General features: G+C 67.7%; 2 protein-coding genes across 7 annotated transcripts; both read left to right on the forward strand.

The window, feature by feature from the left end:
* The first annotated feature begins 405 nt into the window (after positions 1–405).
* FES (FES proto-oncogene, tyrosine kinase) lies at positions 406–9,781 on the forward strand. 3 transcript variants are annotated; one of them, XM_053272417.1, is made up of 18 exons: positions 409–762; positions 1,246–1,419; positions 1,695–1,791; positions 1,903–2,086; positions 2,223–2,360; positions 2,468–2,593; positions 2,798–2,920; positions 3,574–3,760; positions 4,060–4,146; positions 4,291–4,503; positions 5,242–5,364; positions 5,481–5,534; positions 6,116–6,234; positions 6,694–6,788; positions 7,220–7,343; positions 7,810–7,970; positions 8,284–8,406; positions 9,024–9,781. In XM_053272417.1, exons 1-18 carry the CDS (start codon positions 550–552, stop codon positions 9,173–9,175), a joined length of 2,493 nt encoding a protein of 830 aa, XP_053128392.1. In that variant the 5' UTR covers positions 409–549; the 3' UTR covers positions 9,176–9,781. The 3 variants fall into 3 exon arrangements, with proteins under 3 accessions (XP_053128393.1, XP_053128392.1, XP_053128394.1); XM_053272418.1 differs by lacking the exon at positions 5,242–5,364 and having other exon boundaries at positions 406–762; XM_053272419.1 differs by lacking the exons at positions 409–762; positions 1,246–1,419 and having other exon boundaries at positions 1,698–1,791; positions 2,201–2,360.
* Positions 9,782–11,398: 1,617 nt separating this feature from the next.
* Positions 11,399–24,121, forward strand: MAN2A2 (mannosidase alpha class 2A member 2). 4 transcript variants are annotated; one of them, XM_053272402.1, is made up of 24 exons: positions 11,399–11,430; positions 12,344–12,518; positions 13,456–13,713; positions 13,791–13,935; positions 14,519–14,690; positions 15,354–15,481; positions 16,413–16,586; positions 16,990–17,176; positions 17,307–17,484; positions 17,660–17,862; positions 17,948–18,130; positions 18,224–18,338; positions 18,464–18,531; positions 18,721–18,886; positions 19,050–19,286; positions 19,400–19,522; positions 20,584–20,698; positions 20,786–20,919; positions 21,031–21,172; positions 21,650–21,783; positions 22,693–22,770; positions 22,995–23,189; positions 23,282–23,392; positions 23,504–24,121. In XM_053272402.1, the coding sequence occupies exons 2-24, from the start codon at positions 12,387–12,389 to the stop codon at positions 23,657–23,659; spliced, it is 3,534 nt and encodes a 1,177-aa protein (XP_053128377.1). In that variant the 5' UTR covers positions 11,399–11,430; positions 12,344–12,386; the 3' UTR covers positions 23,660–24,121. The 4 variants fall into 4 exon arrangements, with proteins under 4 accessions (XP_053128377.1, XP_053128375.1, XP_053128378.1 ...); XM_053272400.1 differs by having other exon boundaries at positions 11,416–11,771; XM_053272403.1 differs by lacking the exon at positions 22,693–22,770 and having other exon boundaries at positions 11,423–11,771.
* Positions 24,122–24,427: the final 306 nt, after the last annotated feature.

Raw genomic sequence — 24,427 nt, forward strand, 5'->3', positions numbered from 1 at the left:
AGCAGCTGCCAGGCACCCTGCACGGTAGGTCCGCAGGCCAGGCGCGCCCGGGGCGGGGGCGGGGGGGGGCCCGCCTTGTGCCCAGCGGCCACCCCCAGCTTCCCGCAGCTGCAGGACCAGGTGGCCGCAAGAGAGCTGGACCCTCCCGGGCCACTGGCTGTGCTGCCCGCAGGTGCCCAGCCCACCAGCTGGAGCCTGGCTTCTGGCCCATGGGGCGGCGGGGGTGCGCCGGACCAGCCCTAGCCAGCCCGCCGGGGCGACCGGACTCCCCGCCGGAGGCCGCCGCCGCCGGTCTCTCCCGGGACGGGCCGTGCCTTGCCGGAGGGAACTCCCGGAGCCCCGCGCAGGCAGGAAGAGCTCGGTGGGAAATGCAGAAGGGGAAATGCCGGCGGCGGGCCCAGGGCCGAGGAGGGGCCGGGCGGGCCGCCTCTGGCCGAGCAGCCGGGAGGCGCGAGGCGGCGGCGGCTGAAGGTCCCCCCCTCCCGCGCCCGCTCTCTGCTTCGCTCTAGGACCGGCGGCGGCGGCGGCGGCGGCGGCTCCCTGCCGGCCATGGTGGGCTTCGGGCTGCAGCTGGGCTGCGCCGAGGGCCACAGCGCCCTGCTGCAGCTGCAGGAGGCCGAGCTGCGGCTGCTGGAGGGGCTGCGCAAGTGGATGGGGCAGCGCGCCAAGAGCGACCGGGAGTACGCGGCCCAGCTGCACCAGATGCACTGCCTGGCCGAGAAGCACGAGGGCGGCGGCCAGCCCGGCGGCCAGATCAGCCAGGTGGGTGGGCGGGCGGAGTGAGGGCGACCGAGCCGCGGGCAGGGCAGCAGGCAGCCCCTGCTGCAGCAGCAGCCCCGCCAGGCTTCTGGCTGGGGGAGAGGTCGCCGTAGCCAAGGCGCCAGTCCACAGTGAGAAACCTCCCTCCTGCTGCTCTCTGGCTGCTGCCTGCCCTGGAGGAGGTTCCTCCGGAATCTCTTGCAGTCCCCCTTTCCCCTCCCCCGCCATGCTCCTCTAAGCTGGGCTTGTGTGAGCCCCGTCTCAAGAGGATGGGGGGGGGGCAGTGCGGCTGCAGACCAGCCTGTGTGCAGCACCAAGCACCACAGCGGTCGGGGGGGCGGGCGGGCTGCGAATGATGCTGGCTGGCTGGCTGCAAGAGGCCGAGGCCCCCCCCCCCCCAGTCTGGGTCCGGCCTGGCCTGGGTGCCCCCCTGCCCGCTCACCCGCCACCCCAGCGCTCCCTCTTTCTCCTGCCCTCTGCTTGCAGTGCTGGTGGTCGCTGGTGACCCAGACGGAGGCCTTGAGCCAGGTCCTGCAGCGCCACGCCGAAGCCCTGGTCGCTGGGCCCCTGCAGAAGCTGGGACTGCTCATCCGCGACAAGCAGCAGCTGCGCCGGAGCTACCAAGAGCAGTGGCAGCAGATGAGCCAGGACTTCACCCGGGTAGGGCGGCCGGCCTGCCCGCCCGTCTGCTCACCCCACCGGGCCTCTCCCTTGGGACACAGCAGTGCCACCTAGTGGGGGGCTGCGATGCTGCAGCAGCAGCAGGGAACGGCTCTCCCTACCACCACCACCACCACCACCCCACCCCAGCTTAGGGTCCAGGAGAGGCAGGGCACAAGGCCAGGCAGAAGGGAGGGAGCCATCCCCTTCTGGGCAGGGCTGGCACCGAGCCTGCTTATGGCGGCCACTCAAGGCTGCCCCCTTGGCTTTTCCAGGCCACCCAGCAGGAGCCGGAGCGCCTGAGGGCCCAGTACCGCACCCACGTCCGGGAGAGCACCCAGGCCAAGCGCAAGTACCAGGAGGCCAACAAAGGTGGGTGTGGCAGCAAGGGAGGCTCTTCCCAGCCCCGGCAGCTGCCGCACCGGCTCCTCCGCCATCCTTGGCCAGCTGCTCTGACCCTGTGCTCCTGTGGCCTCCCTGCAGAAAAGGAGCGCGAGAAGGCCAAGGACAGGTACGTCCGGAGCCTGTGGAAACTCTACTCCCTGCACAACCAGTACGTCTTGGCCCTGAAGGCTGCTGAGGTGCACCATGGCCACCATTACCAGCAGACCCTCCCCGGGCTCCTCCAGTCCCTCTACGGCCTGCACCAGGAGATGGCTACTATCGCGTAAGAAGAGGGGCTGCCTGCAGCGGGGGGGGGGAGGTGGCGCCGAGGGCCACAAGTTGCTCAGGGAGAGCTGAGCGGGGCCCACAGTGTTGGCAGCGTCGGCCCCCTGGCCAGCGGCCTGTCTCTGTCCCGACAGCAAGGAGACCCTGCAGGACTATGCCGGCATCACCAGCCTGGTCCAGGAGGAGATGGCCTCCGTGCACCAGGCCATGAGCAGGGCCATCGAGCGCCTCCAGCCGGCCCTGGAGTACAAGGGCTTCCTTCCGCCGTGCAGGTGGGTTGGCGCTGCCTGCTGGGCGGGCTGTGCCCTGGCTGGGGCGGGCGGAGCAGTCTCCAGGCAGGCAGCCTGCCCACCCTGCGCTCTGGGCCGCCTTTCCCCAGGTGTGGGAGCGCACCTCCAGCACCGGTGACCTTCGACGAGAGCCTGCTGGAGGAGATGGAGACGGAAGGCCTTGAAGCCGGGGAGCTGCAGCTGAACGAGCTGACCCTGGAGAGCATGCAGCACACGTGGGTTTGGGGAAGGGGAGGAATATGGCCCCAGAGGGGACGAGGGGGAGCGGGCCACAGGGCCGGGCGCTCGGGGGGGGGCGGGGGCGGAGGGGGCACGTGCTGGAGCCAGAGGGCTGGAGTGCTCTGCGGAGACCCCGAGGGAGGCCCCAGCGCCCCGGCCCTGGATGCCCGGCTCAGGCCTTGCCCTCCTCCCTCTGGCAGCCTGACCGCACTGGAGGAGGAGCTGGCTGGGGCCACGGAGAGCACGGAGGGCCACAGGCAGCGGGTCCAGGCTCTGAAGGAGGAGCTGCAGAGCGGAGAGCAGGCTGGCGGCCCCGGAGAGCGGTGAGGCTCAGGCCGTGTGGGATGCAGAGGCCGGGCGGGGCGGGCAGAGGGCAGGCTGCACCTGTGCACCCGCAGCCTGGGAAGGGCCCTGCAGGCGGGGCAAGGTGGTGGAGCCAGCAGAAGCGATGCCCTCCGCAGCGGCCTCTTTGCCCCCCTGGGTGCTCTTCCGACCTGGCTTGCTGTGGAAGGCTCTGCGTCTGGGGGCACGTCTTGGCCTCTACTCCACCCGCCTCCACGCACAGTTGGGACGGGCTGCTGCCAGGAGCTCGGCCTTGACTCTGGCACGGAGTGAGGAGGGGGCCAGCCTGGGGCTGACGCATGTCCCCGGGCCCAGTGTGGGGCAGGCGCCAAGTGGCGGTGCTTCTGGGGGGAGCCAGTGAGTTGCCTGAAGCCGTCCAAACGCCCAAGCCAGCAGCTCCAGACCAGGTGAGCCAGCTCGGGAAGGGATCAGGCCCTTCGCCTGCCAAGGTCTCTCCTCTACCAGTCAAGCCACTCGGAGCAGGAGCAGGACTGTGGGCCGGGGGTGTGTGTGTGTGGAGGAGAAGAGCCCAGAAGGCAGGGAGGTGGGGCTCAGGGTGCCTCTCCTCCTCTCTCAACGGCCCCTCCGGGCGGGGGTCTCTCTCTCTCTCTCTCTCTCCCCCCCCGCCCTGCAGCCTCCTCCTCCTGGGGAAGCGCCAGGGCCTGCACGAAGCGCTGCACCTCTGCCAGCTGGCCCAGGGGGCTCAGGACAAGCTGCAGGCCCAGCGGGACCTTCTGCAGCACAAGCTGGACGGACTGGGCTCCAGGGACCCCCCACCTGCCCCACCCTTGCAGTTCGACAGTCAGTCACTCTCCTCTGGGGTGCGTATGCGTGTGCGTGGGGGGGGGGGGAGGCTCGCTGAAGAGGGGGCCAACCTCCCACACCCCGGCCCTCCTCCTCCTCCTCCTCCTCCTCCTCCAAGTGCCCTGAGCCGGCTGCCTCCCCGCCCCTTGTGGCAGTGTGGTTGAGGTGAAGGTTGGCTTCAAGCCTGGCCACCCCCTGAGGAAGTGCCAGATCAAGAGGCCGCCTGTGGCCCTGGCTGGAGGGGGCCCCTTTCCACCCCAGGCGCCTGGCTCCTGCCCCCACCCTCACCCTCGCTCTGCCCCACCTCCTCGGACAGGAGCAGGAGCAGCGTGAGGGAGCCCGGCTGCCGGCCTTGGAGGCCCTGAAGCACCACATCACCGGCATCTTCCGGCCACGTCTCGTGGTGAGTGCCTCCGCTTGCTGAGCAACCCGCCATGCCCCCCTGAAGCCGCTGGCTCCTGGCCCTGCCTCTGCCTGCCCCTGGCCTGGCCTGGCCTGGCGGGCTGCCCCCCCTCATGCCCCCCTCCCCCCGCTTCTCTGTCCTCAGCTGCCGCCGCCCCCGGTGCCCCTCCTGCCCGAGGTGCAGAAGCCCCTGGGCCAGCAGGCCTGGTACCACGGAGCCATCCCCCGCCTGGAGGTGCAGCGGCTGCTGCAGGCCAGCGGAGACTTCCTGGTGCGGGAGAGCCACGGCAAGCAGGAGTACGTCCTGTCGGTGCTGTGGGACGGGCAGCCGCGGCACTTCATCCTGCAAGCCACTGACGTGAGTGACAGGCAGGCGGAGGGCCGGCCCCCTGCCCCTCCTCTCCCTGCGACTGGGGGAGCAAGCTAGCTGGAGCCCCCACCCCACCCCACCCCCAGGCTCAGGTCCTTTCGAGACTCAGGGCCCCAAAGCAACTGGGCAGGGTCGGCAACCTCGGGCGGGGGGGGGGCTTCGCTGGTGAGGAAGGAAGGGTCGTTGGCTGTTCCTCCTCCTCCTCCTCCTCCTCCTCCTCCTCCTCCTCGCAGGCTCCTCTGGGCCAAATGGGGAGGGGGAGGAATGGCAGAGCGGGGGGGGGGGCACACCTCCTCCTAGGCAGCCACTGGCCACTCATGGCCAAGCCGTGCACGTTGGCTTTGCCTGGCGTGACCCAACCTCCGCTTGCGCTCGCAAGTTGCCCGTGGCCCACCAGCCCAGCCTCTGACCGGGGCGCCCGCGTCAGGAGCCAGCTGGGGAGGAGCCCCCGCTCAGCAACAGAGCCTCTGCTTTGCATGCTGGGAGTCCCCGCTCAGGTCCGCTGCCAGTCAGGGTAGTCAGTAACCCAGCTGGACGGGCCAAGGGCCAGACTCGGTGCCGTGGGAGGTCCATGTCTTGCCCACCGCCCTGTGATGAAGTCCAGAGTGGAGGCAGCCCCCCTGCTCCAGCTGGCCCAAGAGGCCCCCCTCCCGCCACCAGCACCGGCGGTGTCTTTGCCTGGCCCCAGACTAACTCGGCTGCTCCGCCCCCCGCCCCCCCCCGCAGAACCTGTACCGGCTGGAGGGCGAAGCCTTCCCCACCATCCCGCTGCTCATCGAGCACTTCCTGAAGGCCAAGCAGCCCCTCACCAAGAAGAGCGGTGTCCTCCTGCTGCAGGCCGTCGTCAAGGTAGAGCTGCTCTCGGCCTTGGCTCTGCTGGGGGGGGAGGGGGGCACGCGGAGCCCCCTGCCCTGGGGCGAACTCAACGGGCTGGCTGCTCTCCCTCCCTCCCTCCCTCCCTCCAGGACAAGTGGGTGCTGGACCATGAGGACGTGCTGCTGGGAGAGCGCATCGGGCAGGTGAGGGACCCGGCTCTCGGGGGGGGGCAGGAGGCCACCCTTGCAGCTCTGGAGCTGTCCAGTGGCCAGCTGGGGGGGCTGGTGCTCTGGGATCCCGCCCTCTGCTGAATGGCCCCAGGCAGGTGCCTGCCTGTCCTTGAGCCTGGGCTGCCCCTCTGCCAAGTGGGAATCCAGAAGAGAAGAGGGGCAGCAGCGGGGGCGGGGCGGGGCGGAGGGGGGGGGTCTGCTCTGTGGCTCCCTCTCACCCCTGCAGGAGGGCTGGCTTCGGGTGCCCAGTTGGACCAGGCTTCCAGGCTTCCAGGCTTCTCTCCTGCCCAGACATGGCAAGGACAGACCAAGAGGCGGCCCCCAATCCCCGCCCTGGGCACACTGCACCTGGCGGGCCTCCCTGCCCCCCACAAGGGAGCCCTGGCAGCCTGCAGGGGTGGGGAAGGGGCTGTGCCCAGCGGGCTCAGGGATGCAGGGGGCCCCTGGGTGGCCACTGGGAGCGCCAGGCCTGCAGCCCCGCCCAGCCTCCTGCTTCTGCGGGCAAAGGCCAGCTGCTCCTGGGCCTTCTCTCTCCCCCCATCTCTGGCTACCAGGGCAACTTTGGGGAGGTGTTCAGTGGGCGTCTGCGCTGCGATAACATGCCGGTGGCCATCAAGTCCTGCCGCGAAACTCTCCCGCTGGAGCTCAAGGCCCGGTTCCTGCAGGAGGCCAGGTGTGTATGGAGCACAGCTCTGGGCACAGGGGTGGAGCTCAGGGGAGCCGAACGTGCTTCCCCAGGAGTCCCGTCCCAACCCAACCCAGGCGGGGGTCCCCAGGCCGGCTCCGCAGGGCAGGGCAGGGCAGGGCAGGGAGAGTTCCACTCCCCCCCCCCCGCCAGCCTTCCAGTTCCTTGGAAAGAAGCCTGTGAAAGGCCAGCTCTTTGGCCTCTTTCCTGGAGACGCGTGCGGTGCAGGTCTCTGCCTTCCTTGCGGTGGCTGGTCAGGGCCACCCCGAAGCTCTGGCTTGGAGCTGGGAATCTATCCCACCTTCCGCCACAGAGCTGCCAGACATCTGGGTGTGTGCTGGGGGGGGGCACACAGTGGAGCCCAGGTGGGGGGGAACCCCCCCGGCACTCCTCACCTGGCACATGGGCTGTCTCCCGCCCCGGTGACTCCTCTGACACTCCCTGCAGGATCCTCAAGCAGTACGATCACCCCAACATTGTCCGGCTCATTGGCGTCTGCACCCAGAAGCACCCGATTTACATTGTCATGGAGCTGGTCCAGGGTACGTGCGCGTCCCTTTCTGCTCCCCCCTGCCGCCTGGCTCAGAACCCACACAAAGCGTAAACTGGAGCAAGGGGGGGGCGGGGGGGTCATCTGCTCAGCAGCTGGTGAGCAGAAGGAGCCTCCCTTGGAACAGGAGGCCTTCTCTCCGAGCGAGCCATGTCTTGCAGCGGACCGTCCAGAACAGGGTCTCTCCCCACCTGCCCCCCCCACTGCCCCAGTGTGTCATTTGTTGCCACCCAGAGCCCCAGGTGCTCCTCCTCTCCTCGCCCCCACCACTTGTGCCAGGAGGGAGTTCCGTCTCGGGTGCCTCGCAACCAAGCCGCCCCTAAAACGTGGGTCCCTGCAGGCCACTCCCCTCCTTCCCAGCCCCAAAGGGTGGCCCACTCAGCCCTCCATCCCTTCCTCCTCCTCCTCCTCCTCCTCCTGCAGGGGGGGACTTCTTGACCTTCCTGCGGAACGAGGGGATCCGGCTCAAGGCCAAGGAGCTGCTCAAGATGATGGAAGATGCCGCGGCAGGGATGGAGTACCTGGAGAGCAAGCGCTGCATCCACCGGTGAGCCCCCTGGCGGCCACCCAGGCGGTGGCTTTCCTTGCCCCAGGGCTGCTTCTCAAGGCTCCTCCCACCTCCAAGGCCCTTCCCTGGCAGGGGGCGGGGCTGCTTCCGGGGCCGAAAGGCTGCCTGGCCGGATGCTGGCTCCCTGGAGAAAAGGCAGAGCCTCTCTGCCCCGTGCAGCCCCGCCTCCTCCTCCCCCCCCCCGTGGCCACCCGCTTGTTGCCCATGCTGGCTGAAAGGCTGCACCCAAGCCCCTCTCGGGGGGGGGGCGGCTGGAGAGGAGAGGGCTTGGGCCGGGGAGGGGGGGGAGCTAGTTCTGGGCAGGAAGGGAGAGCTCTGTGTGTGCGTGCGTGTGGGGGGGGGACATCTCTGGGTGTTAGCTGCCAGTATAAGTGGCACAGGTAGGCCTAGAAGCCCCCCAGTCTCCGGGGGGCACAGGACAATTTGGGTCTGGTCCTGCCCCCAGGGACTTGGCGGCACGGAACTGCCTGGTGACCGAGAAGAATGCTCTGAAGATCAGCGACTTTGGCATGTCCCGGGAGCGCGAGGACGGCGTGTATTCCTCCTCCAGCGGAGGCATGAAGCAGATCCCGGTGAAGTGGACAGCCCCAGAGGCCCTCAACTATGGTATCGGTTGCCGCAGCTGTGGCCCCAGGAGGGTCCTGGAGCAGGGGAGGGCTGGCGCGGGGGGGGGGTCTGAGGCAGGCCCCGATCCAGTGAGCTGGCAGCAGAGATTCCCCGATGAGCCGTCCTGGGCCAGAAGTCCCGTCTCGGCCACCAGCCACGGCCGCCTGCATCCTCCCAGGCCTCTTCCTGCAAGGGGAGGCGTCTCTGGAGGGAGACCCTCTCCTGGCAGCCGGTGGGGTCTGGCCGACCTCCAGCCCAAAGCCCACCAGGCAGGGCCTCGCTTCACCCTCTCCCCCCCCCCCCCGCTCCCCAGGCCGGTACTCCTCGGAAAGTGACGTCTGGAGCTTTGGCGTTCTGCTCTGGGAGGCCTTCAGCCTGGGGGCCACGCCGTACCCCACCATGAACAACCAGCAGACCCGTGAGGCTGTGGAGAGAGGTGAGCGGCCCCGGGGTCTGCTCCGAGGGCTCCTCATGGGGGGGGCGAGGAGGGAGGTTCCTTCCTGGCCCCCGTGGGGCAGCCCCTCTGGATGGAGAAGGCAGGTGGGCAGCCGCCTGCTTTGGACGCGCAGAGGCCTGCCCCCCCCCCCGACTGCCTTCAAGGTCCTCCTTGTGCCTTTTCTGAGCAGCCTTCGGCAGAAGCTCCTTGGCTACTGAAGCAGAGCCTGTCAGGGCGCGGAGGGCATCCTCAGAGCCCCCGAGAGTCAGGAGGGGCGGCCCCTGTTGCCCTGCTGGGATGAGGCCTCGGGCAGACCCGTCTCCCTCCCGCGAAGCCCATGGACCCTGTCAGACCACAAGGCCCTTGGGGGGCAGGCCAGGCCCCTCCCGCGTGGACGCCTGCTGTGGAAATGGGCCGGAGCAGAATGGCAATGAGCCCCAGGCCACCTCCTGTGGCGTTCCTGACCCGGGGGCGGGATGGTGGTGGTGGTGGAGAAGACCCCCCCGTTTTGCACGGCTCTGCTGGGATGTTGGCGTTGCCTCTGAGCACAGACTCAGCGCCCTCCTCCCTGCCAAGTCCGCCTGTGACCCCAGCTGTGCTTCTCCCCCCCCCACCAGGGATGCGGCTGAATGCCCCAGAGCAGTGCCCCGAGGGGGTGTACCGGCTCATGCTGAGGTGCTGGGAATATGAGCCCCAGGAGCGGCCAAACTTCAGCACCCTCCACCAAGAGCTGGTCGCCATTCAGAAGAGGCAGCGGAGAGACCTCTGAGCTCTGGACGGCAGCCGGCAGCAGGGCGGGGGGGGGGCTGCTGCTGGGCCCTGCCCCTCCCAACCTCGCCCTCGGCTCTCGTGCTGCTGCTGCTGCTGCTGCTGCTGCTTCCTCCTCCTGGATTGGCCCACCTTGGCCCAGGCCGGCTGCGGAAGAAGAAGCCGCCTGCCTGCCTGCCTGCCTGCCTGCCTGCGCGTTGCTGTCTGGAGGGGAGGCCACACGGCAGAGGCCCCAGCGTCACGTGTAGGGGCTCCCTTTCCCCGCCCAGGGCCTGGCTCCAAGCAAAGGGAGCCTTTCTCAAGGGCAGCACATTGGAGCTTTGGCGCGTCCCAAGGCAGGAGGGGCAGCAGGAGCGAGGGAGCCCCAAAGGCCTCTGAGGCCCGTTCTTGCCCCGCAGTGCTGGGGGGGGGGCGCTAGCTTGGTTCCTTCCTCCCCCCTCCCCGACCTCCTGCTCTTTTGTTGCTGTTTTTTCTTTCTTTGGGGGGAGCTTTTAATTTGATTGTGTTGTACATTGGCTTGGGGTGGCCGTGAAGGCTGGAAGGGCAGCATATCGTCGATACTTTAATAAAAAGCAGCACTTCTTTTATTTAGAAGAGTGCAAAGCAATTTCCTGTTATCTCAGCAATCTTTATCACAACCTGGGAGACAGGTCAATACATCAGAAGCTGGAAAGCAGTGCCGGGGGGGGGGCCACCCAGGGCAGAGGGAAGTTGCAGGAGAGCGAAATGGCCTTTGCCTGCCGCGACAGGACCAAGCGGGTGCGGAGGTCAGGGACACTTTCACCCCCAAGGAACTGCCAGGGCTGCAGCCACAAACACAGCTATTCCCATATCGAGAATCCCCAAGAGAGAGACTCACATCCTCATTCCAGGCATATGAATATGGTGAATATGTAGATCTACTGCCCAAAGTGGTTTACACAGAGAGAAATCCATAAATATAAAATGGCTCCCTGTCCCCAAAGGGCTTTCAATCTAAAAAAGAATCATAAGAGAGGCACCAGCAATGGCCACTGGAGGGATGTTGCGCTGGGGACGGAGAGGGCCAGTTGCTCTCCCACTGCTCAATATAAAGCGAACCCCCACTTGACAAGGTGCCTCTTGGCCCAGTGAGCAGGGGCCAACTGGAGCCCATAGTCGAGCCCATTGCTGAGATTCCGTCCACAGTTCAAAGTGTTTGCTGCAGACCTGGAGCAGTTCCCAAAGAAGGACAACATCGTCCATCTTCCCTTTGCAGGCTCGAGAGGCTGGAGAGATGTTGAGGGCAAAAGACAACCAGTCGGGGAGGCTGCAGGAACGCACCCCACTGGGACGGGGTGGGGGGAGGACAGTGATGCTTTTCCTCTCAAGACGACCGAGCTCGGGGCCATCTGTCGAAACTGACCAGCAGCTGCCTTCAGGAGAGAGACCAGGGTTTTTGATTCCGGACAGTAGCAGAGCGTTCTGTATGCTTGCTAACGACCACCAGCCATAGTGATGTCGGGGGCGGGGGCAGCCCACTAGCTGAAGGAGGGAGGCAGGTGGTCTGACAGGGGCCGCTTGGAGACCAGCACAGCTGAGGCGGGGCGGAGCTTGTCTGTTACAAGAAGTAACGTTCAGACCTGGGGTCATTGACAAGCGTGTGGCTGCAGTGAAGAAATGGCCGAAGGCACCTGGGAGCCATTTAAGCCCAGCATCCACGTGTCCGCCTGGCAGCCTGGCTGTCAGAATCCCAGCACCCAGCAGGTGCAACACAACATCCAGCCCCACCAAGGCCCCTTTGACCCACTTGCCCCCGAGTCCCAGGTTGACCTCGCCATGCAATAGGCTCAGGCAGTTCACCCCACAGCACCACACGGCCCCCCCAACTGCCCCTCCCTTTCCAGTCGAGGCTTCTCCCTGACCAGACGTAGCTCCTGCTGCTTCCCAAAGGCCGGCAGGGAAAGTGCTGGGTCTCCGGAGCCCTCGCGGCAGGATCAGGCCCCTGGCGAGTGCCGCGAACCTGTCTCAGCCATGCCAGCTGCCTTGGGGCTTGAGTTCCTCTGTCCTGGCTGCTTCCCGAGGCGGCAGCAGGCGGCCCTTCCTGGACGCTGGGCTGGCCCTCTGTCCGCGCTCAGAGGCGCGCTGCTCGCACGCTCTGGCTGCTGTCGGAAGCGGCTGCTTCTGGTGTGGCGGGGTCTCTGCTGGGGGCGCGGCCTGAGGAGGTGGGGCGACGACCACCCCCTCCCTTCCCAGCGCCAGAGCCGGCGGCGGCTGAGGCGGGAGCCTGGCGAGCGGGTAAGGCCAGCGCAGCGGGGGGCGGCCAGAGGGCCCCGATCCATCCCGGGAGGGTCCCAGCCAGCTGCGCCGCGCTCGGGCGGCGGCGGACAGCTCCGCTGGCGGCTCCCCCTGGTCTCAGCGCGGCCGCTCGGGCGGGGCTGCGGGAGGGGGGAGGCGGGCGGGGAGGGGAGAGAGAGGCTGGGCGCCTCCTGCCCGCCCCCCCCCCCCGTGGAGGCGCGCGCGTCCGGCTGCCCCCGGGCAGGGAGCGGGTCTTCTTCCCGCTGCTGCTGCTGCTCCGGGGCCTGGCAGGTCCCCACCGAGGCGAAGCAGCCCGGCCGGCCGGCCCGGCTCCAGCCCAGGTGGGCCTAGGCGAGCGGGGGAGGAGGGACTCGGCTCGGCAGCAGCTCCGGCTCCTCGCCCGCCTGCCTGCCTGCCTGCCTGCCGGGGAAGGAGGTCGGCGCGGCGCAGGGCCCGGCCTGCCGGCTGGCAACCACGGCGGCGGCGGCGGGCCAGGGCCGGCCGTGCTGCTGCTGCTGCTGCCTCTGCGCGTCCAGCGGGGCCGGCTGCTGCTGCCGCCCTTGCTGCGGGGCTGGAGGAGCCAAGGCGGCGGGCCTGCTCCGCGCGGGGATGGCGGGGCCCTCGGGGCGCTGCCAGGCGGGCAGGCTCTTGCTGCTGCTGCTGCTGCCTGGCCGGGCGGGAGGCTGGGCTGGGCAGCAGAGGAGAGGCGGCTCCGGGCAGCCAGGGCGGGAGGGGCGGCGGCTGCGCTGCTGCTGCTGCTGCTGCTGACCTGGCCGGTGTCAGCCCGGGGGCAGCGAGCCGCCAAGCAGGGAGCCCGCCGGGCCGCGCGGGAGGCGGGGGCTTGGCCGGGGGCTGCCGAGTCGCGCCGCGCCCCCACCACGCTCCCCCCGCCCCGTCTCGGCTTGTCCTGCAGATGCTGCTCGGGCAGCCCCGCCGCCGCCGCCGCCGCCGCCGGGATGAAGCTGAAGAAGCAGGTGACGGTCTGCGGGGCGGCCATTTTCTGCGTGGCCGTCTTCTCCCTCTACTTGATGCTGGACCGGGTGCAGCACGACCCCGCCCGGCACCAGAACGGCGGCAACTTCCCGCGGGTGAGCGGCTGCGCCTCCGCCCACCGGGGCGGCAGACCTCGCCGGAGAGAGGCGCCCCCGCCCCGGCCCCTGGACGCTCCCTCCGCCCTCGCAGCCCTTGGGAGGCCAGGCAGGGCCCGGAACGGGGGGGGGGCTGCCTGTCGGGCCGGGACTGGGCGCGCGGGGGGGGGTGTCCTCCGGCACAGCCCGACTCCGCCTGCAGCCGCCGCTCTCAGGCCAGGCCAGGGGGTCGCTCCTCCCTGGGCTGCCCCAGTTCCTGAGGGTCCTCGCCTGGCTGATCCCAAGCCTGACCCCACGCCAGGGCCTGCTGTCCACTGGGGGTTCGGGGAAATGTTGACTCCGACACTTTCGTTTTCTGGGAACTCTCATTGCCCAAAATGGACTGAAACCAGATTTCGCCCCCACCGCTCCCCCTTCTTCTTCTTCTGTTTACTGCAAACAACACTAAACAGTCCTCCGTGTCGGTCTTAAGTGCTGTATCAACATCTCCAACAAAAGTGTTTGCAATAACCAAAAATATTTGGACAAACTCCATCAAACATGCTCACTGTCAGGTCAATGACAGAGATGCTGAGTTTCAACCAGCTTCAAAGGTTTTCTTGGACATTCCTTTCACTGGGCTATCCATACTTCCTTCAAGGCATGAGGAAGACGAACTCAAGAGAATATGCTTCCCTTGTACTATTTTCGCCCCCCCCTCAAAATCCCAACATTGTAAGTGTGCAACATACCAGTCCCCCCCCCCACTCCAAAGCTATGAATACCCAGGTGTGATCCGGCTCCCTGGGGAAGAGACCCCCAAGGAGCTCAGTACGAGCTTGAAACTGCCCAGGAGGCAGGGCTGGAGCCACGGCTGAAGCAGGCGTGCTGGGTGGGGAGGCAGCAGGAGCCGGGGGGCCGTCTGCTCATCCCTTTGCCCCCCCCGCCCCGCCCCCAGAGCCAGATTTCGGTGCTGCAGAACCGGATTGAGCAGCTGGAGCAGCTCCTGGAAGAGAACCACGAGATCATCAGCCACATCAAGGACTCGGTGCTGGAGCTGACGGCCAACGCAGAGGGCCAGCCGGCCGTGCTGCCCTTCCACATGCCCAATGGCTCCTGGGTGCTGCCCCCAGAAAGCCGGCCCAGCTTCTACGCGGTCTCCTCCCAGGACTGCCAGTTTGCCCTGGGGGGCAAGAGCCAGAAGGCAGAGCTGCAGGTGAGAGGCCGGGGCCTGGGGGCGGCTGGGAGGGAGAGGGCCCCCGGGCCCCAGTGAGCCTCCCCCTTCCTCCTCAGATGCTGGCCCTGTCTGCGCTGCTCCCCTACGACAACCAGGACGGCGGGGTGTGGAAGCAAGGCTTCGACATCACTTACGAGCCCCAGGAGTGGGGCACGGAGCCTCTGCAAGTCTTCGTGGTGCCGCATTCCCACAACGACCCAGGTAGGCGGGCAGGCTGCTTCGTGGCTGGGCCGGGGATGGGTGGGCAGCCCGCGAGGGTCCCTGGGTGGCTGCAGGGCCGGCCGGAGCCTCTGCCCCATCCACAGGTGGGCAGGAGCTGCAGGAGCAGGAGCCGACGGACATCCCCAGGTGCCCCCAGCCCCCCGCCCAGGCACCCGGTTGCTGGTCTGTGGCCCCACATCCAGCCATGCCGAGAAAGCTCCAGTCTGCACCCAGTGAGGGCCAGGGGGCCCCGCGGTGGCTCTCCGGCTCAGCGCACGCACGCACAAGCAGCCAGCCCGCCCTTTGCCGGGACAGAGAGAGGGGCCGGTCGCCACACGGTGCAGGGCTTCCTCCGGACAGGGATTCAGATCTCCACTCAGTGGGCCTCCAGGCAGCTGCTCTCTTGCCACTAAGCGGGGGGGGGGGGATGTGGGGTGAGGGGAGGGCAGCAGGGGTAGCGTGTTGGCCTCCCGCTCCGCAGGGCGGTTCTCTGCCCACAGAGCCAGAGGGGCCGGCCGGCCGGCTGAGTCTCTCTGGGGCCTGTGGCAACCCCCCCTTTCCTGTCCCCCGCCCCCCTGGACAGGCTGGATCAAGACCTTCGACAAGTACTACTTCGACCAGACGCAGCACATCCTGAACAGCATGGTGGTGAAGCTGCAGGAAGACCCCCGGCGACGGTTCATCTGGTCCGAAATCTCCTTCTTCTCCAAATGGTGGGACAACATCAGCAGCCAGAAGCGGGCTGCTGTCCGCAGGTGAGGAGGAGGAGGAGGAGGAGGAGGGGGAGGAGGACGCGGCCCCCACTCCTCGCGTGGCCTCTGTGCAAAGGCCTCCAGGGCCGGAGGAGAGGCCAGGCGCCCTCCAGGCACAGGAGCCTCGCAGGGCAGGCTCGGTCCCTGCTCACTGAGCCAAGAGGCACCTTCCAAAGTGGTGATTCTCTGACATTTAGCAGGGGGAGAGCCACTGGCCCTCTCCAACCCCAATCCCTCCAGTGGCTGTTGCTGGTGTCAAGCTTATGTTTCTTTTTAGATCGTGATCCCTTCGGGGACAGGGAGCCATCTTACTTATGTATTGTTTCGCTCTGAGAACTTTGCTTGAAGAGCGGTATATAGTCATAGTCATCCAGGAGGAGGAGGAGGAGGAGGAGGGTTAGGCACCATCAGGAGAGAGGAGCGTGTGGTGACAGACCCCTGAGCCGTGCTCTCGAGGGCTGGCTCGTCTTCTGGCCCACGTCCTCTTGCTCCCCCTCCTACCCGCAGGCCGCCTGCCTTCCATGCTGTGGGTCCCACCATGCAAGGGGTGTTGCCTGCCCCTTTCTTCTGAAGCACCAGATGGCCGTTCGCCGAAAGCACCCTCTCCAGGGGTCTAAGCTGGGGCTCCTCCCCAGATGGCTGCTGATGCAGGCGTCCTGTTCACAGGCTGGTGGGCAACGGGCAGCTGGAGATGGCCACCGGAGGCTGGGTGATGCCCGACGAAGCCAACGCGCACTACTTTGCCATGATCGACCAGCTCATCGAGGGCCACCAGTGGCTGGAGAAGAACATGGGTGAGCAGTGGGGCCGAGGGGGCCGTGGGCGCGGCGAAGAGAGCCTGTGCCCAGCAGAAGCCCAGCTGAGCAGGGAGGGCGGCTGCTGAGGCCTGGGGCCTGGAGGGCAGGCAGGGGTCGCTTTGCGCCGAGGGGCCTTTGCTCCGCAGGGTGTGTGTCCCACCAAAGGCACATGGGATTGGGGTGGCAGCCTCATGTGCCCCACTGGGCGGGCAGTCTGGGAGCCGCTTGGCAAGTCCCAGAAGCTGAAGAGAGTCTGCTGGCTGGCTGGCAGGCAGGCCGGCCCTCTGGGAGCTGAAAGGGCTTGTGGCTTTGGGAGCCTCACTGCGCTTGCTGGTCCCGCTAGACGGGACGAGGGTCACCTTCTAGTTGTGGCTTGGCCTGGCCGTGGGTGGCTCCTGGTGCTTTGCAATGGCACAGACTTGAAGCTGATGGCGGGGAGGGTGGAACGAGGTGGACCGGCCACAAAATGTCAGCTCACACCAGTGTTTGAAGCAGGACGTGGGTTTAGAAGACGCTTCCTGCCGCGCGTTTGGGAAGCAGCCTCCCTTCGAGGCCGGCACAGAGAGAGGACTCGGTTGAGGACTGCGCCTGCTGCAGAGAGGCTCGTCAGCGGGTGTCGGGGTGGGGGGAGGAGGCAGCTCTCCACCCGGCCCCCACCCCCCTGGCCCTGTGGCCCATTTGGGACCCCGAAGGCTGCCTGGGGTCGCCGCTGGAGAGGGAGGCACGGGGGGCTGTGCTTGTGGGAGGCTGCGGGGCCCGTGTGCCTGGAGAGGGACCTTGGGGGGCTCTGCAGGGCTCTTCCAGAGGGGCCCCAATCTCTCTGCAGGGCTGGCAGAGCCCCTGGAGGTGGGCCAAGGGCAGGAGGGCGGGGAGGGCCCCGGAGCAGGGAGGCCCAGGCCGGCCGGCCTGATGCTGGCCTCCTCGGCAGGGGTGATGCCGCGCTCGGGCTGGGCCGTGGATCCCTTTGGACACAGCTCCACCATGCCGTACCTCCTGAGGCGCGCCAACCTGACCAGCATGCTCATCCAGCGGGTCCACTACGCCGTCAAGAAGCACTTCGCAGCCACCCAGAACCTGGAGTTCATGTGGAGGCAGAGCTGGGGTGAGGAGCGGGAGGGCGGAGGGCAGCAGCCCCGCTTGGTGCTTTCCCCCAACGCCCCCCCCCCGCCCCGGCCCCACAGAGTCTTTGCCTCTCAGGGCGGCCAGCAGGCTTGCTGCCCGGGCGGGACCCCACCTCCGCTGCCCTCTCTGGGGCCTGGAGGGCCTGCTGGTGGCGGCAGGGTCACGGCTCTCTTCCTGGCCGCAGGTGGCTTGGCTCGCTTGCAGGAGCTGCCTTTGCCCTTTGGGGTGGGCTCTGACCCGCCTGCTCTCGTCAGTCGGAGGCTGGGATGGCCGAGTGGGCCTTGGCTGGACGAAAGGGCCTCGGAGTTCCTCCTGGCCTCGCACTCGCGCCGGACGCTTCCTGACGCTGGCTTTGGCCTCCTCCTCCTCCTCCTCCTCCTCAGATCCCGATTCCAGCACAGACATCCTCTGCCACATGATGCCCTTCTACAGTTACGACGTGCCCCACACCTGCGGCCCGGACCCCAAGATCTGCTGCCAGTTTGACTTCAAGCGCCTGCCGGGAGGGCGCATCAACTGCCCCTGGAAGGTGCCGCCCAAGGCCATCACCAGCGCCAACGTGGCCGAGCGGTGAGTCAGCCCCGGCCCGGGAGGGGCCCCTTCCTGGCAGGGCTGCTGCTGCTGCTGGCTGCTCGGGGAGGGAGAGCCCTGGACGCCCCCCCTGACCACGGACTCCCCCCTGCCCGCCCCCCCCCGGCAGGGCGCAGCTCCTGCTCGACCAGTACCGGAAGAAGGCCAAGCTCTATCGCAGCCCAGTGCTGCTGGTGCCGCTGGGGGACGACTTCCGCTACGACAAGCCCCAGGAGTGGGACGCCCAGTTCCTCAACTACCAGCGCCTCTTCGACTTCCTCAACGCCCACCCGGAGCTCCACGTCCAGGTGCGGCTGGCCTGGCTCTCCGGGCCGGCAGGGGGAGAGGGCGGGCGGGTGGCTGCCGGGCGGGCCTTTCCATGCTGGAGGCTCGAGGGGCTGGACGGGGCCGCCGTCCCTCCCAGCTGCCCTGTGTGCCTCTCTCCTCCCTGATGCATGGCTGGGGGGGGGGCTCTTGCCGCAGGCCCAGTTCGGGACCCTTTCAGACTACTTTGATGCCCTGTACAAGCGGATGGGCATCGTGCCCGGCATGCGCCCGCCCGGCTTCCCCGTCGTCAGTGGGGACTTCTTCTCCTACGCGGACCGAGAAGACCACTACTGGACGGGCTACTATACCTCCCGGCCCTTCTACAAGAGCATGGGGCGGGTGCTGGAGGCCCACCTCCGGTGAGCAGCCCGGCCGGCAGGCCAAGGGGGGGGGGCTCTGGGCGGCCGGGGGGCCGGGCTGACGCTGCCCTCTCCTTGGCCTCAGGGGCGCCGAGATCTTGTACAGCCTGGCCCTGAGTCACGCCCGCCACGCTGGGATGGACAGCAAGTACCCGCTCTCGGACTACGCCTTGCTGACCGACGCCCGGCGCAACCTGGGCCTCTTCCAGCACCACGACGCCATCACGGGCACGGCCAAGGAGGCGGTGGTGGTGGACTACGGGGTCCGGTGCGTCCGGGGCGGGGGAGGGGCGGGGGCGGGGGGGGCGACTGCCCAAGACCCCCCCGCCTGATGGCCCCCTTTCCTCCCTCCGCCCTGCAGGCTGCTTCACTCCCTGATGAACCTCCAGCGGGTCCTCATCAATGCCGCACATTACCTGGTGCTGGGCGACAAGGAGGCCTACCACTACGACCTGGCCGTGCCCTTCCTTGGCGCCGTGAGCCCCAGCCTGACTGCCCCCTCTGGGTCCAGATGTGGGGAAGACTGGGGCGGGGGGGGGCCTGGCCGGGGTGGGCCCCACAGCGCAACCTCTGGCCCGCTGAGCCGGCTTCTCTCTTCCAGGACGAGACGCGTCTCAACCAGGACTCCCTGCCGGAGAAAACGGTCATCAAGCTGGACGCAGCGCCCAGGTGGGGAGGGGCAGCGCCCAGGTGGGGAGGGAGAGCGCCTCTCAGCGGGAACTGGGCTGCCAGGGTTTGGCCCGGCTGGGGGGTGGGCGGGGGGGCCTGGGCTGGGCTATGGAGGGACAGTTGTGCGCGGGGGCGGGGGACACGCTTGCGTTGGCAGAGGCCTCTTCCACTCTCCTGGCCTCCCGGCAGGTTTGTGGTTGTCTTCAACCCCCTGGAGCAGGAGCGCCTGAGCGTCGTCTCCCTGCTAGTGAACACGCCCCGCGTCCGCGTCCAGAGCGAGGAGGGGCAGCCCCTGGCTGTGCAGCTCAGCGCCCAGTGGAGCTCTGCCACCGACATGGCGCCCGACGTCTACCAGGTAGCTGCTGGGCCGGGGGGAGGGCGCTGTGGCATGCTCCAGACAGCCCACTGTGCCTCAGCAGGACCTGCTCCCACCTGCTGGTGCCCCCTCGACCCACAGCGTGGGGTGTCTGGGAGCCGTGGGGGGCTGCCACTGCCCTTGTCTCTGCTCTGACTGACAGGTGTCCATCATGGCACGCCTGCCAGCCCTGGGCCTCAGCATCCTGCAGCTGAGCAAGTCTTTTGACAGCCACAACACGCTCAAGTCGGCGGTGCGCCTCTTCCTCCACGGCCGTGACCTCCCCGTGCGCAAGCACGACGCCTTCCCGGTGCGCGTGGTCCCCACTGCCACGGATGACTTTTGCCTGGAGAATCAGCACTTGCGGGCCTGCTTCTCAGGGCCCAGTGGGGCACTCAAGGTACGGACAGCCGCCCCCCCGCCCCCCCCCGTTGGCAGCAGTGGGGAGGGCGGGCGAGCCCCCCAGCCCCGTGCCCTCGGGTGCTCACTGACGCCCTCTCCGCTCCCTGGCAGAGCCTCTCCCCGGTGGGAGACGAGCAGGAGCAGCGGCTGAGCAGGCAGTTCCTTCTCTACGGGACCCGCAGCACCAAAGACAAGAGCGGCGCCTACCTCTTCCTGCCGGACGGAGAGGCCAAGGTCTGACCAGAGCTGGGCCTGGCTGGGGGAGGCCGGGGAGGGCCCAGCCTTGAGGCAGGCTGCAATGCTTCCAGCTCTGCTGCTGCTGCTGCCTACCTGCCGGGCTCCCAGAGCAGCCCCCCCTCTGCCCCCCCCGGCTGGAAGCCGAGGGCAAAAGGCTCAGGGGGTGAGCAGCTGCTGGCACGAGCCAAGAGCCTGTGGGGCGCTGGAGCTGCTCTTTGGGGACCAAGGCCCCGTCTCTGTCCATCTCCCAGACGAGCAGCCCTGCCCCCCCGGGAACTCCCTGCTCTGGGGCCCCCACCCCACCCCGAGTGTGGCCAAGCCGCCTCTTGGGCCGGGCCAGGCGTATCTCCCCCCCCATCTCCAGCCCTGGCCCCTCCCTTGGCCTCACCAGTTGGGGGTTCGCGTCCTCCTCCTCACTGGTCTTGTCAGCCCGACTGCCTATGCAGCTGAGCTCGGACAAGAGTGTCCCACACGTGCACCCACCTGCCTGCCGTGGGCACTTGGCTGAACTTGGCCACGGACTTGCAGGCGCCGGGGTTCTTCTCTCTGTGCCTCCCCTTGTGGGTGGTGGGTGGCCCCCTCTTTCCAGGGGGCTGCGAGCAGCATGCAATCTTCTTCCCCTGGGTTCAGCCCCGGCAGCATCTCCACCCCTGTGAGAACCTGTGGGGTTTCTGCCTGTCAGCACAGGCAACACTCAGCTAGCTGGATTAACAGTCTGATTCTGCACAAGGCAACTTGTAAAATTAGACAACTTAGACAAATTAGGCAACTGCCGGTGTGGTTGCAAAGGAAAGTTGGAGGCGCCACCAAGGAGACCAAAAACGAGCCGACACTCGCGAGAGCTTCGTTCTAAAGGCCCCGTCTGGGTCGGGCTCTTTCCTCTAAGAAACAGAAAATATCTTCCCTATTTGTTATGCATGTCATTTGTGTTTCAATTATGTTGTATCTTGCGCTGACGTCTGGGAGAGGTGAGCATAAGTAGACAAGGGTCGTTCCACTTCCCCCAGAGAGAGCCCCAAGCTGGGCTGTGGCTTCCCTGACCCACCTCTTCCTTGCAGCCCTACGTCCCCAAGGACCCCCCTGTGGTGCGGGTGACGGAGGGACCCTTCTTCTCGGAGGTGGCCGTTTACCACCAGCACGTCCAGGAGGTTGTCCGGCTCTACAACGTGCCAGGTGGGGGCTTTGGGGTGGTGGGTTGGAGCCGTGGGGAGAGTGGGGCGCTTGCCCCCCAGATGCCACCCCTGCCTTCTTTGGCCCCAGGTGTGGACGGGCTTTCCCTGGAGATCTCCTGCCTGGTGGACATCCGTGACCACGTCAACAAGGAGCTGGCCCTGCGGTTCAGCACCGACATTGAGAGCCAGGGGGCTTTCTTCACCGATCTGAATGGCTTCCAGGTAGGGGGCTTGGGAAGGGCTGGACCCCCACCCTTGCTGAGCTGGTGCGGTGGAGGGGGGCAGCCTGGCCAGCACGGATTGCTCCAGAGAATGCCTCTCCCGTCTCGGCAGATCCAGCGCCGGCAGTATCTGAAGAAGCTCCCTCTCCAGGCCAACTTCTACCCCATGCCGGTCATGGCCTACATCCAGGACCAGCAGAGCCGCTTGACCCTGCAGACGGCTCAAGCCTTGGGTGTCTCCAGCCTCAGCAGTGGTGAGTGGCGGGGAGGGGCTGCGCGCTCTGGGGCTGCTGGGGCCGGAGCTCAGTGGGAGCAGCGGGGCTTGGCTGGCAGCAGCTCCCAGGCCGGCAGCAGCCCCAGGCAGGGCTCTGCCGGATGCCCCTTGGGAGAGCCACCGCCCGCCCCAGGGGACCGTCCTGAGCTTAGGTGCACCCAAAGGGTGGGTGTGGCTGGCCACAAGGCGGCCCCCCATGTACCTGTGTGCCCCCCAGGGAAGCACCGGACACTTGCGGGGGGGCAGTTTGGGAGCCCCCAAGACTGAGCAAGAGGCCTGAGCGACCAGGGCTGCAGCTGGTGGGGCCGGAGGCCGGCCACCCACCCCCCCACAAGGGCCTCTGGGCTGGGCTTCGTGAGCCGTGGGCAGGACCCACCGTGTGGGGGCCAGCTGGGATCCGGGCGCTTGTGGGTGCTTGCAAAGGTCAGCCTCTTGCCTCCTCCTCCTCCACCTGCAGGCCAGCTGGAGGTGATTCTGGACCGGAGGCTGATGCAGGACGACAACCGGGGCCTGGGGCAGGGGCTGAAGGACAACAAGAGGACCTGCCACCGCTTCCGCCTCCTGCTGGAGCGCCGCAGCCCAGCTCCGAAGGTAGCGGCTGCCGGACGGCCCTGGATCGGGGCGGGGGGGGGGAGCAGGAGCAGAGCCTTGCTGGATCAGGCCAGCTCCGCCTCCAGCTCCCAGCTTCTTCTTCCCACCACGGCCAGCCAGGCGCCAGCAGGGCATGGAGGCCGCGGTGGTGGTTTCCTCCTGCTCCTCAGTCAGAGGTAGGCTGCCTCTGCCCAGGGATGCTCCGTTTTGTCTTCCGGACTAGTCGCACCATGTCGCGTACGGTGGCCCTGGGGTGCTTCTTTCTCCCTCGCCAGTTCTTGGGTCCCCAGAGTTCTCTGGGGTGCTCAGGCAGCCTTGGACAAGGCGTTTCTGGGGCCCCAAAGCCCAGGGCCCAGGCCAGCCCTGCAGCGCAAGAGCTTGCCCTCTCTCGGGAATCGGCCCCGGGACCGGAACTGCTGCAAGGGAGGGCCTTGAAGGAAGCGGCGACCCCCGGCTTCCCGGGGGCACCCACTGCACTGCCTGTCCTGATCCCAGCCGCCCCCCGGCCCCCTTGCTGGTCCTTGGCATTCACACTCCCTGCCCCCTTGCTGGGGCTTGCAGTGGGGCCTCTCCTCCCTCCCCGCTCACTGCACCTGTTTCTCTTGCCAGGTCAGCTCTCAGCTATTTTTAGCTCCTCCCTCCTTCGGTCTGCTGAGTTGGCGAGAGAAAGCAGAAGAGCTGGGCTGCATCCAGCCAGCGGGCAGAGTGCTGAGCTCCCGCCAGGGGGGGCCAGATGCCGGCCCTGGGGGCTCGGCCAGGTCCCCTGCGGTCTAGCGGAGGAAGGCAGCCAGAACTCCCCGCTGCAGGAAGTGGAGGCTTAGCCCCCCCCCCCGCCCCGGGACGGTTTTGCTCTTGTAACGTGGCTGTTCTCGCCGCCCCTCTCCCTGCCCCCCTCTCCCCGCCCCCCAGAGCTCCGGCTTCTTTTCCAAACTGGCCTCCGTGTTTAGAGACTTGGTCTTTCCCAGCAGCAAGGCTGACAGCCAAGAGGTAAAGCCCAGCCCTGTCTTGTGCACTAGCTGGTGGGGACGTAGCTGGGCCGGCCAGCCCTGCGGTGTGGGGTCAGCCCTGCCAGTAGATCAGCAGCTGTAGCCTAGACGCTGGGGGGGGGCCCTCTCTGCAGGCTGCCTTCAGCACACAGCCTGGACTCGCCCCTCCTGGCCTGGGAGGGGGCGCTTGCCTCAGCCGCCCCCCCCCGGCTCTCTTTGCTGCAGGTCCCGGACAGCCAGCCCACCGGCTTCCCCTCCCTCCTGAGTCACGTGACTTCCATGCACCTGAACGCGGAGGTGCTGGCCATGCGGGTCCTCCAGGAGAAGCCGGCCCCTCCGGCCCTCCGCTCCTTCCTGCCCCTCTCGGCCACCCTGCCCTGCGACTTCCACCTCCTCAACCTGCGGATGCTGCAAGGCGAGGTGAGACCCATCCGCCCCCCTCCCTCGGGAAGCCCACCTGGGCCTGGGCCCTGAGCGCTGCCCGGAGTCCTCACCTGCCGGTTTCTCTGCAGGACGACTCTCTGCCCTCGACCGAGGCGGCGCTGATCCTGCACCGCAAGGGCTTCGACTGCAGCCTGGAGGCCAGGAACCTGGGCTTCAATTGCACCACCAGCCAGGGCACGGTAAGAGGATGGCGGGACGGAGGCGTGCCGAGGGAGGGGCGGCTCCTGCCAGGGGGCTTCCGCCGGCCTCCTCCTCCCTGGCCTGACCCGCTGCGCCTTCTCCTCTCCCAGCTGCCCCTCGGCAGCCTTTTCCAGGGCCTGGAGGTGATCTCCTTGCAGCCCTCTTCTCTGACCCTGATGTACCCGCTGGCCAGCTCCTCCCCCAACAGCACCACCGTCCACCTGGACCCCATGGAAGTGGCCACCTTCCGCCTTCGCCTGGGGTAGCAGCAACCTGACTGGCCACCCCCCCCCACGCTGAGCGAGCCGGATGGGCCACCGGGGCTCCTCTGCCCAGGCGGAAGTGCCTCAGCAGCACGAGGACGCTGTGCAGGCCGCCGGCCAGACTCTTCTCCATTCACTCCCTTGGAAGCTGCTGCGTCAAAGGCCAGAGCGGGCTGTGCCCACTGGGGGGCGAGATCATAGCCACTGACGGCCACCGAGGCTTGCGGGGCCAGCTGGGCTGACCAGGAGGCTGCTGCGGCTGCGGCTGCTGTGGAGACCTCCACTCCCGCCCCCCTCCTCCTCCTCCTCCTCCTCCCTCTCGGCGACCACGATCCGTGCGCTTGCGCGTCCTCACGCCCCGAGGCGGGAAATGGACTTGATGTCGCAAACACTGGATGGAAACGGAGCCTGTGAGCTTCCTGGAGCTCAGGACAAGCTTTTAGTCAAGAAAACCTGTTTTTGGAAGCTGTTGGGCTCCCGAGTCGCATTTCTGGGCCGTGCTGAACCCAGCTGGAGGGAGGGGGGCAGATGGGGCCGGGCCTGCAGTCGGCAGGGGGCAGGCACTCGGGATCCCCCGAGGAGCCAGAGCCATGGGCCCCTCCTGGGCATCTGCTGAGCCCGGCGGAGGGGGGCTCCCTGTCCCTGCTTCGAGGAGCCGGGCGGAACCAGGCACACATCACCCCCCCCCGAGCCAGGCGTGACTTCGGGGGGGGCCCATGTTGCTCCCCAAGCTGGGAGCCTGGTCCCCTGGCCTCCGAGGTCATGTGAGGA

The sequence above is a fragment of the Hemicordylus capensis genome, chromosome 10 (genome assembly GCF_027244095.1).
Source record: "Hemicordylus capensis ecotype Gifberg chromosome 10, rHemCap1.1.pri, whole genome shotgun sequence".
Classification (NCBI taxonomy): Eukaryota; Metazoa; Chordata; class Lepidosauria; order Squamata; family Cordylidae; genus Hemicordylus; species Hemicordylus capensis.

Coding starts and splice junctions, on each gene's coding strand:
- FES (XM_053272417.1), top strand. CDS start 550: ATGGTGGGCTTCGGGCTGCAGCTGGGCTGCGCCGAGGGCCACAGCGCC. Junction 763..1,245: donor CCGGCGGCCAGATCAGCCAG/GTGGGTGGGCGG, acceptor CTCTGCTTGCAG/TGCTGGTGGTCGCTGGTGAC. Junction 8,407..9,023: donor CCGTGAGGCTGTGGAGAGAG/GTGAGCGGCCCC, acceptor CCCCCCCACCAG/GGATGCGGCTGAATGCCCCA.
- MAN2A2 (XM_053272402.1), top strand. CDS start 12,387: ATGAAGCTGAAGAAGCAGGTGACGGTCTGCGGGGCGGCCATTTTCTGC. Junction 18,532..18,720: donor AAGCTGGACGCAGCGCCCAG/GTGGGGAGGGGC, acceptor GCCTCCCGGCAG/GTTTGTGGTTGTCTTCAACC. Junction 21,784..22,692: donor GCCGCAGCCCAGCTCCGAAG/GTAGCGGCTGCC, acceptor CCCGCCCCCCAG/AGCTCCGGCTTCTTTTCCAA.